General features: G+C 32.4%; 1 protein-coding gene across 1 annotated transcript in view; it reads right to left on the bottom strand.

The window, feature by feature from the left end:
* The window catches only part of LOC124531437 (lachesin-like), a 63,508-nt gene that overhangs the window by 8,402 nt on the left and 40,822 nt on the right, over nt 1-14,284 (bottom strand). Inside the window, exons 2-4 of the mRNA XM_047106026.1 lie at nt 11,051-11,157; nt 7,781-7,966; nt 3,728-3,920 (exon numbers count right to left, since the gene is read on the bottom strand). Of these exons, the coding sequence (XP_046961982.1) occupies nt 3,728-3,920; nt 7,781-7,966; nt 11,051-11,157 (486 nt within the window). The remainder of the gene's footprint in view (nt 1-3,727; nt 3,921-7,780; nt 7,967-11,050; nt 11,158-14,284) is intronic.

Below are 14,284 nucleotides of genomic sequence, written 5' to 3' on the forward strand. Positions count from 1 at the left end.
TAAACATTACACGAGTAGAGTGAAAGTAGTATTTAAGTTATATAATATTAAGGTATAATATTGTGTTTAAGAATTACTAGACATATCGAATTCTTTGGCAATATTTATTTTATGAAATTTATATACGACCCAATTAAAAAATTTACCTTAACACAATTATTTAAAACTGCTTTGTCAAATCGGGAAAAGCAATCATGATATTTGCGCATAAATAACGACTTTTATAGCCTCAATTTAAGCATACATATAAACTTGACACAAAAATCATTTGTGAACGAACAAGGCATACACGCCGCCGTGTACATACCCCTTTATGAATAACTCGATTCAAATAAGAATTTTAGTGATCCGCAAAAGCGTTTTAACATTCGTACAATGCGACCTAGGAGTCTATTCAGTGCGGAACTCTACTAATTACGACAAACTTTAAACAATACTGGACGCGAAACTCATCCCGGGAATAGTCGCCGCGCAGCTCATTGTGGCGCCACGAATGCGGTCACACAGACGTTCGTATTATTATACATATTCAGAAAAACAATGCCGTCCTTGCGCTATTCAGATAAACTAAGACAAATGAAATATTTTTCCTGCAGCCCGCCGAGTTCGCTGTAATTTGAGGTCACCAAGTTGCTCTGTATTTTTCCAATTACCAGACCTAGATGATTTATTAAAATAGCGAAAGAAGTTTTTGATAAATATTTTATTTAAAAATTTTATCCACTTTTCTCGTAATTTATATGGTTAATTTTATGTGCTAATTAGTATCGCATTGGCTTAGGGTTTTTATTTGTTACCATTAGCTATTTATGTATATATTACTAGCAACCCGCCACGGCTTCGCATGTTCGCATTGTTCATTTACGACATCAAATCAAAACCTTCTAAAATTATCAGTGTTTCTTTACTAAATTGTCCATGTTTTATATACAAAAACCTTCCCCTCGAATCACTCTATCTATTAAAAAAAACCGCATCAAAATCCGTTGTATAATTTTAAAGATTTAAGCATGCATAGGGATAGACAGCGGTATGTGACTTTTATACTCTCTAATGAGTAATGATTAAAAATTGTAACATTGCAGAGCCTCGTGGTGGATTAAGTATTGAGTCTCCTTTACAAATGAACTATTTAATGGAGCGGAATTATTTATATGATATGAAGAAAAAATATTTTACTTCTTATTTTTTTATTTCAACACTTATAGCTTTAGTAAAACATTTAAACGTACACACGATACAACACTATTATGGGAAACCTTGGATATTGTAATGCAATAAGGGTATATAATTATTTTGATTACAGTTGCAAATAGGAAGCCGGCGTACGCTCGCATCGTAATAATCACGAGTGAACTATTTTGATTTTATCTATAAATATTTCTTACCAAAATTTCACCGTATTTTCCGAGAAATATTCTACAAATATCAACCAAATTATAATCGGGTAGTCAAATAAGGCGTACATAAAGGTGCATACTTAATGTGACAAAACATACCTATAAATAGGTGCTGTAGCTACTTACATTGGGATCTGAGTAATGTATGTGATGTTGTTAAATATTTATTTATTTATTTAGAAATGTTACCATATTAAAAAAAAAAAATAGCAAATTGATATTTAAATCATAAAATACAAATCGGGACGATTATTAAAATTGTTTTTCTACTAAAATTAAATATAATATTATTTTCCAAATCTATATTAACATTTTTGTCTATGGAACCGCCACATATCCACAATTATAGATTGTTAAAAAATAATTATTTTTTAGTCGACAACATAAATACTCAAAAATCATGTATCGGAATAATTTTCATAAATTTTAATGACTGAATTTGTATTGTCATTTACGTGTGCGTTTAGAAAGTATGCTCCAAATAAGAATTCCGTGGAGGGTTATGGCAGACTCGATGGAAACTAATCCACAACAAATTTTAATTCACGAACTGTTTAATTTCATTGATTTTAAATGAACGAAGCCGGGTTTTCGTCTAGTTATTTATATTTTATCGTCGTATGTGCGCGCGTCGTCAGTTTAAACATATGTATTAAACTTCACAATGATACTAAATAAAAATAAAAATAAAAATTCTGGTTTCTTACAGAATAATCTAATAACTATTAATTAGTTTTTTATTAGTTTGCTCCCCGATTTGAACTCAAGAGTTCAGGGTCTAGCAGGCTAGCCTAATGGCTAGGCTAGGTAGCAACTTAATCGTGAAGTAGAAGCGAAGCGGCTTAACTCTATTTTGTATTTAAGGAAATCCTGAACACCAAATCCTGCTTCCATATTAGTAGCAATAAATGCATCAATAATTAATTAATTTCTCAAGCAAAGATATCATAGTTTTATCCAAAAGATTATTTATTTATTAAATAGAAATAAAGGGATAGGTAAATTAATATGAAAACTAAAGATTGACTTCAAAGCAGGATATATTAATTTAAATAATTGTATTAACTAACATGACTTTGTATTTTTTAAATGTTGAAATAGAGTAACTACTAGGTTTCTAATTGTAAAATGACGATTCGAAAGTGCTTCTAAAAGCCTATTTGAATAAAGTTTATTTTGATTTTGAAAGTCGTATATGAAAAATCACATACAACAATACCAAATATTTGTACACGGAACAACATTACAAATATATATAGAAAGGACTTAAGTCTTAAAAAAAGTAAATATCTATTGATTAATGAAGTTCAAATTATATATGACGTAAATACCACTGGCTTAGCTTTAGAGGAAAAAAATGATTGTAATAAAATGTACCAAAAAAAAACACAGCGTTCTTTGAAATGATTTTCTGTTGTATTAGAATTATTTTTTTTTTGTTATCATGCTAATATAATATGTATCACTGTAATTACCCGATTCTTATAATTCAACGAATCTGTTTCACATGAAGCTTTCATTTATAATAATACTATAAATGTCAATTTAACTCTGTCGATTTATTAATCTGTTGTTCTTTCACGATCAAGACGAATTTGATAAAACTTGATATGAAGCAAGTCCGTACCGGGAAGGACATAGGCTACTTTTATATGCCTAACAACTTACGACAAAAAGTATGATAATCATTTAGAGTTTTTGGCCGGTTGTACTGATGTCGATTTGGACTGACTTCGCTCACATAGGCAATTTTCATCGAAGAGTAACTGTGCAGCACATATTATAGTGCTGAATTGTGAGCGCAGGTACTAATTCACGTCCACGTATTTTAGTCGCAAGACTAACGTATTACCTGCATCCTGAGATACGGGAGTATTAAAACTTCAAAGTTCCTAACTTTTTATTGGCTTTCAGATCTGCAGTCTTGTAAGGTAGCCACTAAATCAACGAAGAAGTCCTGAGCGTTGAATGTAATGATGACATCTATATTCATATTATGAATGTAAAAGTAATCTGTCTGTCTGACTGTTGTTCTTTCACGACCAAACCGCTGAACTGAATTTCATGAAATTTGTTACGAAGCAACCGTGAACTCTAAGAAATGACATAGGCTACTTTTTTGCCTAACACATGACAACAAACACCCTAAAACGAGCGATGTCACAGGCGACTACAAGTATTTCACTAAATTTATCAGAAACATTTTTAAATATCACGCGATACTCGTTCGAAGTTGCAACGGGAAGATTATGTCTACAACAATATGGAACAAATGCAAATGTACCTTGACGAAGTTTGCTACGACTATTAAATCATAAGTTTCTTACCTTTATTCTTTGCTCCAGTATTATCTCTTACAACTATTTCCTGTCCATCCTCACGTTTCCACATAACCCTCGGCGGTGGAATACCCCTTGCTTTACACGATACTCGGGCTGTCCCACCTTCAGGAACCATCGTATCCCCTGAAGTCTCTTCGGGAATAAAGTCGGGTGGAATAACAACTTCGAGGTATCCCATCTGGTGAAATAAAATATTATTAGGTATCCAAGCGGTTAACAATTTACATAGCCTTTTTAATGTAGTACTGTAAATTATATTGGAAATGCTTAAATTTTTATAAATAATTTGGTATGTTACGTTACGGAAAAACGCTATGAGTAAGCCTGCACTAACCACAGGGGAACAGCAATATGGAATAAGGGGGAGGCTAAAGGAGACTTTACAGCACTTATGATTTTTTAATTCTATATTCAACCTTATATTATGCAGTACATTATTAAAACAATATATTGTATAATTTAATGATTGAACAGTAATATATCTATGGAATTATTTTATAATAAATAAATAAATAATGATAAGATTGAAAGTCGATAGCAAAACTTCCTTTTTTTTAATTTTTATAATTATAATCTTGCAGTAAAATCTCTTTGATTGTACTATTTGTATCTGGTTGTTTTAGGACATCTACTTTTAAATAGATAACAATTTTAGACATAATGAAGTAAAAAGTAAAATTGATTTTGCGGCAATTTTTTATTTATATTCAAAGTGGTTGAAGCTAATGGAGTGATTCGATTCATTTTCAAATATAATTACAAAAATAAGACAAAATTACATTCATGGATATAATGGTATAAGAATGACACAAAATTGGTTTAACCTCGCTCTGATATTTTTAAAAAGGTTGAGGAGAACCGACACATGAATAGTTACGATATATCTGAAAAGTGCACCATAGTACAGTTTTGGCGTACTTGAAAACGTCTGGTTTTACAAAAGCAGCTCAATATTTTGGGTGCGATAAGAGCTCACTGAAAGAAAACCTTAGATAATGTCTTTATTATACCTGTACCTGTACTAGGACTGGTTCAATTATCGTCAATTGTCGTAAACACAGAAAACCCTGCCTCAGTGGTTTGGTTGCTAATAAATGTATATTACCTACTAAGACCTATAAGTACGAAATACTTTATGAAGTATTATTCAAATATCTTTAATATATTCCGTTTAAATGTAACTTTTGTTTACGGCAGGACTTTTTTAGAAACCCATCTAAGTTGCAATCAACATTACTTCATGGAGCTCTTAGCAATCTTCACATATTCCATCGCCAAACAGCAAAACGGGTTAACGACATAATGACACAGGCACAAGGAACATAACATCTTAATTCCAAAGCTTGCCACATTGGTCGTGTAAGAAATGGTTAGTATTTACAGGGCTGAAGGCTATGGGTAGTGGTAAATATTTTGCCATACCAAACAAAACTCATAATAATCATGTTCTTCTACTTTGTATTGCTGTGATCTGATTTTCTCGTTGATGCCAAAGTAGTTTCACAGTTTTACATTACAAAGTCGTGCATTGGTGGTTTAAGGATATGTTAAATAGCCAATATTGACTGGCAAAGGAGATCTCCAACTATCAGCTGATCAATTCGCTCATCTACCTTTCTTGTAAAAAAAATACAGAGTCGTCTAATTACAAAGACTGTGTCACGTTTGCCGTGAAGCTACTACTTGTTCGGAATTTTGATTACACTGAAAAGAACTGGCTAGAAAGTAAAAAATAAAAAGGTGTCCTCAAGCTCATTGCTGCAATTTGTTTTTTTTTTGTTAATTTAAAAACAGAAACTTGCAACTGTCATATCAATGTTATACTGCGTAAGATGGAAATATAAATATACCGATTTTGTTATATTTTAATAATTAGTTGTTAAATCTATTAAGTGTCCCTTTGTGTTCTTCCCTTTCTAATAACAATGCTTTCTCTATCCAACATGATTTCTATCTACATTGGTTGTAAAAAATAGGTTTATATAAAAAGTATTTAATATTTACACACATGCTCGTACATTAAATGTCCACAAATAAAATTTGAATTAAAATGTTTAATGCATTATAAACATTATTCTATTACTTGAAGGTGATATCTTTTTCCAATCAGCTGGTTTGCATTTCACTATAAATGATGATATAATCCTGAACGCGCCAACGATATTTATATGGAAGGCTTTCTAACTTTCTGACTGACTGCGAATTGCATAAGTGTTGCAAGTAAATGTGGTACCAGAGGAAAAAAGAGTTTAGGTGCAGGACAAATAGTTATACTTTCCAAAATTCACATCATTGTATAATAACAATCTTAATTTTCCCATTTCGGTCGAGAGTTTCTTGGCCTGAGATTGGAACTAGGGGATACAAACTGCAGCCGTACAAGTAAACCGTAAGCTTGACTTCAATAAATAGTTCCCCAGGCGAATCGTTTCACAAGCAGCTTTCAGAAAATGATTTATATCGTTCAGTATTTCGGCTCAATAATCACATTTTAAATTAATTGAAACCTTTTCAGTACTGAGCACGATATATTGGAGCGGGCGTCGAATATTAAATAGACAGAACGGGCAATTTGCTTTACGATTCTCGTGAATGGTAATTTTATTATTGCTTCAATGATGGTGAATTTTTTAAATTTATTATGATACGCTTTCGAAAAAGATTGTGATATTAACGTAAAAAGAAATGCATGTAAAAAATAATGAGACAGTCAGACAGTTGGATTAATTTACTTGGTGGTAGGGCTTTGTGCAAGCCCGTCTGGGTAGATACCATCCACTTACCAGGTATTCTACCGCCAAATAACAGTACTCAGTATTGTTGTGTTCCGGTTTGTAGTGTGAGTGAGCCAGTCTAACTACAGGCACAAGGGACATAACATCTTAGTTCCCAAGGCTGGTGGAACATTGACAATGTAAGGAATATTTAATATTTCATACAGCGTCATTGTGTATGGGTATTGGTGACCACTTACCATCAGGTTGCCCATATGCTCGTCCGCCAACCTAAATAAATAGTATTATAAACTCCACGCATATATATATACGGAAGTAGATATCACAGAGGTGGCATACCTTATAAATTTCAATATCTTGAATACTTTTTAAAGGTTTAAATAATACCAAGCAGAGTCGGATGGTGACAAGACAATCGCAGTCTCCATCCCTTGGGGCGTTTTGACAATAACCCAAACTTAATCGTACATTACAAGGAATTCTCAGAATGCCCTCAAGAGGCATTGGAAATATATTCAAATTTATGCTAAGAATGAAGAAGCTTCGAAACTCCTTTAATTTTCATTTATCATTTCAATTTTGAAAAAATATTGTACGCTTAAAATTAATTTCTTAATAATGGATATATTTATCCGTAAGGAGAGACCCGGCTGGATGAAGAAGAGAGAAACCAGGAACTTGGAATGTTAGAATATTTAATTTAGAAACAATTAATTCATCTTAAAAACTACAAATACTATATAATAGTTAATCATTTAACGTTATAAAATTTAATATCTACATAACGTTACAGTTCCACATTTCACAACCGTTTTATATCGTTGCAGTTAAAATTGACAGAGAGTATACTTTAAAATGCCTATCCACAATAAAGAAAATAGTATATATATGTTATTTCTGTTTAGACTAAAAGTAGTAAGCCGTCTTTTGTCGGAAAATGACTAATCAGTGTCCAATAAGAATATTGCCCACTGTGATATTGTGAATAAAGATGTGCAAGAAAGTAGTAACTGGAAAGAGACAGCGACTATGGGAAGAGAATTACAGATGAGTGAAAAGGAAAGTCGTATCATGAATTATTTTAAGTATATACTTTTATAGATGAACTTCTTAGATTTTTTTTTCTTGTATGATGCCTTAATTATAATTGAACATCGCTTTTAAATATAAGTTTTGAATTCACAGAATATTTTATCACATCAAACACATTTATAAAATATACATTATACAGAATACACACAGGAATACAAACTAAAAAAAAATTCAAAATTCGAATAATAAATGATGAATAGAATGTACTCACTTGACTTTTCATGGGGTCTGTGTTTATTTGGCACATGTATTGTCCTCGGTCCTCTTCTTGCACGTTCTTTATGTGCAAGTACCAAGTTGAGTGATCCGAGTGCGAAACTGATACGCGGTGGTTGTGCGTGATCACGTGTTCGTGGATCGCCTGTATAGCCTTTGTGTCCGCCTTCACCCAGCCCACCTGAATACAGCGTGATTTATTAAAATTACAAATTAATTTTCTTTTCGTCACGTCATTATATTGCGACTTCCATTCTTAATTTTACCGTTATTTTTAGCTTGTTACGATAAATTTAAAGATACTCTTTCTTTTTTATATTATTTGTAACTTAACTGAGAAATATAAAGTACTAGTAGTCGCCCGTGGTTTTGTTCGCGTTTCGGATGTTAATTATAAAGTTTATCGAATTCTTTGGAGTTCAAGCTTGCTTTATACATTATATCACATTCAGTTCAGTGATTTGGCCATGAAATAACAACAGACAGACTGACAGACGAAGTCACTTTCACGCTTAAAATATTAGTATATAATGTAGTATATTATTAATTATATATTTATAATGACTAGTATTAGTGGTTGAAATATCTTATTAAGTACATAATTCGGCAAAGATCGTTAAATAACGCTAAATATAACGTTAATTCTTCGTTACATATTAATATAAATAATTATTAAGTCGATAAGAGCTATCTGGTTCGTATTAAAACTAATTGTCTTTTGTCTTTATAAATATTCATTTCGGACAAAACAGTTAAATAACACTTCGTACAAACAGCTTATATTAATTACACTACTGTTATTTTAAATAGCAGCATTAATAAAATATACAGCGAAAAGCTTTTCACTTTATATTCTTTAAAAAGAACAGCTGGTTTTGTTAATTGAATTTATTGTAAGATACGGCTTTTATATATACGTAACTCGGAGCTATCATGAATTTAAAAAAAAAACACAGAGAATGAAAAAATATTGTATTTTAATTTAGCTCGCTTGGAAACTATAGCTCATAATTTATTTAATTTTGCATATATCGAATCAAGAATAAGTGTAGCTTTCATATTTAATTGTCAAGCTTCATATTATTTTAATGTTATATCAAAACGTCAATTTATTATGAACTCTATCTACTTGTATATTAGATTATATTTATTTTTAACTTATTTCGGCCAATACGACTTATGGAATGGGGAAGATTATTATGTATTACATAGTATATTTTACAAATACGTAAAATATTCTATAGTAGATTTATCTGAGCAAACATGGGCGATTTTTTTTATGACATAGGTGGTATCACCTGAGCAGGAGGCTCACCTGATGGAAAGTGACTACCACCGCCCATGGACATCTGCAACACCAGGGGGCTTGCAGGTGCGTTGCCGGCATTTAAGAAAGGAGTACGCTCTTTTCTTGAAGGTTCTCATGTCGTACCGGTTCGGAAAAACCGCCGGCGAAACCTGGTTTCACAAAGTGGTTGTGCGAGGCAGAATATGTCTAAGAAATCGCGCTGTTTTTTGGATTTTTGGATTTTCGGGTATCAAGGTGGTGCGGATGAAACTTAGAATTTTGACGAGATGTCTGAGGTGGAATTCAGCATCCGGGATTAATCCGAACAATACCTCGGAACATTCCTCGTGAAAAATTCGGTAGAAGATGCAGAGTGATCCAACATCTCTACGCAAAGCCAAAGGATCAAGGAGATCGGAAAGGGCTTGATCGTCGATAACTCGAGCCGATTTACGTTGGATGCGGTCAAATGGAAGGAGCTGGTACTGGGGAGCACCCGCCCAGAGGTGAGAGCAGTACTCCATGTGAGGTCTTTCTATCCCCTAAATTGATATAACCGAAGAGAGATGAAGTGCAAAAGGTAAGTTGCAAGACAAATTAATACTGATAACCTATTTGTTGCCTGGGAATCAAATTAATCCTTACATGATCTTAAAAAGTAGATGTTTTCCTCTACCACTAAACAAACGATAAGGTAGTTATAGTTACTTTAAAATATTATATATCACTAGACCACCTACATTTCTATGGATTCAATTTATATAGTACGTCCGTACACTGTATAATATAGCGCGTACAAATTGTGTAGCTCCCTAATAGTGAAAATTTATTTAAAATTTGATTATAGAAACACATTTTACCTTTTATTGTTATATTATTGCAATAGCAATTATTATTTATTATCACATTATATTAGATATTTATAGATACATTTGTGCTTAATAGTTTTCCTTAATGCGTTCAATTTATCTTCACACACAGACACTCTCACACACACACACACACACACACACACACACACACACACCACACACATACCCACACACACAGAGAGAGAGAGGGAATTATTAGTATTTCTTGATGTTAATTACAATCTAGTAGTAAATTAACACTCGATTAAGTATTAATCTCAACGCATCCCATATAATGTTACGAACAAGTTGTAATTCGATAGAATTTACTGGTGCGGTATTCGAATTTCAGTCATCCTTGTGAGCCCATAATTTATAGGCTTTATGTACAAGGTGTCAATAACCGAAGCATTTCGCCACATTAGTCAACATAAATGATTAGTGTGCAATTTATGTTTGCGGAGATAAGGCATTCATAACTTAGTGTAAATACAAATAACCTGTCTGTAGTACACTAACACGATAATGTACTTAATTGCTATTCAAACGTAAGAATCAAAAAGTCACCTAACTTACTCTTAAATATATATTCAATATAATTATTAATTTTAATACCATATCTTCTATACATATAATAAAATTGTAGTGTCTGTTTGTAATATTAAAATAAACATTTTTACTACATGCATATTTATATGATACCTATACCAAAATATTATTTTTTACGATTTTGTCTGTCTGTCCGTCTGTTTGTTTGTATAACTTAGGCTATTTTTATTTCAGAATTATATATAAAACTTCAGTTAAACACACATGAAGTCGCGAGCAAAGCCAGGCGTTAATAATAACATACTTCTGACCGAACGCCAGGCAATCATAAAGAGACAACTTAACAGATGCACTCTATACTCTCGTAGTCTGATGGTATTGTAATCTGACACGACTTAAGAGAAAGATACCTCTTGACGTCGTGCCTAATGACTGTAGTACAGTAATACGACTCCCTACTTCCCGGCTCCCTTTGCGAAGAGAGAGAGTAGGGACAATTGGTTCCGGTTACAAACGGAAAAGACCTTTTACCGAGACCACTGAAGCTACCACTGTAAGGTAACAAGAAGTTACTCACTCTGTAATTGCCTAAATTGACGACTATACACTTGAAAGTCGCATCGCGCCCGATCGGGACTGTCAGGTTTGTGATTGGCTCCCCGAATTCCGGTACTTCTACGCCTCCTGCAGACAAAGATTTGTATAAGGAAATGCGCAGATAATGCATAATATAATGATAACAAACATGTCTTCACTCGTTGTAGCCAATTTATCAATGGTGCCATGAAAAATGAAGGTTGAGTTTTTTTTGTTTTTATGGTTTTTATGGAATAGGTTGGCGGACGAGCATATGGGCCACCTGATGATAAGTGGTCACCATCATCCATAGACAATGACGCTGCAAGAAATATTAACTATTCCTAACATCGTCAATGTGCCACCAACCTTGGGAACTAAGATGTTACGTCCCTTGTGCCTGTAGTTACACTGGCTCACTCACCCTTCAAACCGGAACACATCAATACTGAGTACTGTTATTTGGCGGTAGAATAACTGGTGAGTGGCTGGTACCTACCCAGACGGGCTTGCACAGAGCCCTACCACCAAGAAATCATTATCAAAGCCAACTAAATATGTTGTAATATTTTTTAAATATCTTATTATATTTGTAAGTGAATCTAAACGTAGAAGGTATGGTTCTTTGGATTCAGAATATAATATATTCAATTTTAAATTATTGGATTCAGTAAGTGCGAATATAATTTTAAATTATCCTTACCTCGACACAGTATCCACTTAAATGTTTTTAATATATTTAAATAATATCCTTTGTAAACATTACATAATTTATAAAGTAAACTTTATTTAAACTGGCAATTATATATGCATGCTGAAGTTTAATTCAAATAAATATTATATCCAGTCCAAGAAACCATATCATTTAATTAAATCACTATGATTAGTTGGAACATTCGATACTTAGACTAGTAATACAAATACAATAATCTATACTTACATATAAGAACATTGAAATGTCTGTTTGTAATATTAAAATAACCTTTTTACCCTAAATGCAGATTGCTTGCATAAAGTCAGCCAGTGCTTACTGATGTTCGCTCAGATTCCTATAACTTGAGTATCGGACAGATAATTTATTACTGTTTTTCCGATGTACTCATAATCTCTGATCTTCGACCCACTGTCTGTATTTCTCAGCGAACTTAAAAACACATGTATTTGTAGTTTATATTGATTACGAATACAAATTAATTTAATTTGGCTTGCTTAAATACAGCAATTATATAAACATATACTGTTTGATATTTGCTTCTGATATGTATTAATTTTTTGATAACAAGTCGTGGTGGTAGAACTTAAAAAATAAAAAAAATCATAACAAAAGGGAAGCGTCGTGGGGCCTTCGTTGGAATGCTGTCGCTGGATATGATTTATTAAATAACAAAAATAATTAATTAAATTAATATTTGAGCCAACCAGTAGGTACAGGAGATGTAGAGGGATACAAAAACTGCGTAAAATAACTTCATTCCACAATACTTTTAAAAATGTGTCATGTAAGGTTATATGGTATTTCTTCTCAACAAAATCCTTTAGCAGGTAATCGTACAAATAGTTTAACTCAATTAAAATGACTTTAGATACTAAAAGTATATTTTATTTATAAAGTCATTCTCTCTCTTCGCTTGTCCCCTCTCTGTTTGTCCCTATGTATGCTTAGATCTTTAAAATTACTCGACGCATTTGATGAGGTTTTTTTAATAGAGTGATACGAGAGGAAAGTTTTTGTATAGAATACATGGACAATGTAGTCAAGAAACTAGATAAATCTGTAGTATATTTAGTATAATAATTGCACTTGTGTGAAACCGTGGCAGGTCGCTAGAACTAAATACAACAATAAAAAACAATAAATTATTAATAACTTGCAATACTTTGTAAGCCTTTACTGTATGCGGCTTCTTATTTCGTTTCAAGAATGGAGACATTCAAAAGGACTCAATAATAAGTGTAATATATAATGTATAATCACTACACCTCAATATATACAGTGAAATATAAGCCTTGCTAATAATGAAACTTGATTTGATATTGATTATGATTGTATAGTAAGACACAAATTAGATGTAGCATCGGAAAATGCAATGGAATGAAAATAAAACCGATTAGTGCCGATTTACACAACCAATAGAAATAGCTCCCTATCGCGCCATTCGACGCTATTCGTCGCTATAGATACACGCGTCAGAGAAAGCAAGTGCTTGTAAATCGACACGTCAAATTGACGAATATATTTGGTCATATGATATTACATGTTATTACGTTTGTGCAAAGATCATATTCGCGTGAGAAATAAATATTGATAATTTGGAATAGCGTACTTAATTCGGATGTGATCGGTTTTAGGAATTTTGCCGATGCGACATCTAAGTTGTGTCGTACTGTAATTACACTGGATCACTCATTAAAACCCGTTTACAGAATGCAAGGCTTCTGTAAATAAACGGTGCGTTGGTCATATTCATTCAGATTAAAATATTTCTTCATTAAAAGTATAACACCTCGCTTTATTGCCTCCAATGGTGAGAGGAGGGCTGGTTCGCATTTTGTCCAGATTGCGATTCAACAGGGTAATGCATTCCTGCCACCTTTCCACGCGGTCATCATTTATACAATAACTATTGTTAATTCATATCTATACATTTAAATATGTATGGACAAAATGTGAAAAATCAAAATATTTTTTTCCTTACTGAAGTAGGAAAAATAGTTTAGAAAGAGATTAGGAGAAGTAGCGCTTTCAAATAGTTTTTATATTTTTTATATCAGCGTTAAATGTTTTTATAATTGAAGTGGAACCTATTAAGATCAGCCTGAAAGATACTTAAATGAAGTTAATATTTATTAATAGTTTTTATTGAATAAAATCAAGCTACTAATAAATTATTGTGTTGTACAGTAATATATATGCACATATTTTACAACATAGAAATAATGCAATCAGCCATGCCTTCTATTTAACCATCTCATTGTTCAAAGATTTTTTTTTATTGAATTGTGCGTATGCGAATGAATACATACGTTAATGCAGCAGTGTGATGCCACATAATTCTACCTTATTAATATAAATATTTGTAAAACTATCGAACTGTCTAACTATCATCATATTGAAATGATGTTTATGCGAACTCGTACTAATTGCTTTTAATATTCCACATTACATAATTATCAAAGTATAAGTTATGTCATTAAAATTTGTAACAAGAAAACACAAGAGTGTTGCACCACTTTA

The sequence above is a fragment of the Vanessa cardui genome, chromosome 1 (assembly GCF_905220365.1).
Source record: "Vanessa cardui chromosome 1, ilVanCard2.1, whole genome shotgun sequence".
NCBI lineage: Eukaryota > Metazoa > Arthropoda > Insecta > Lepidoptera > Nymphalidae > Vanessa > Vanessa cardui.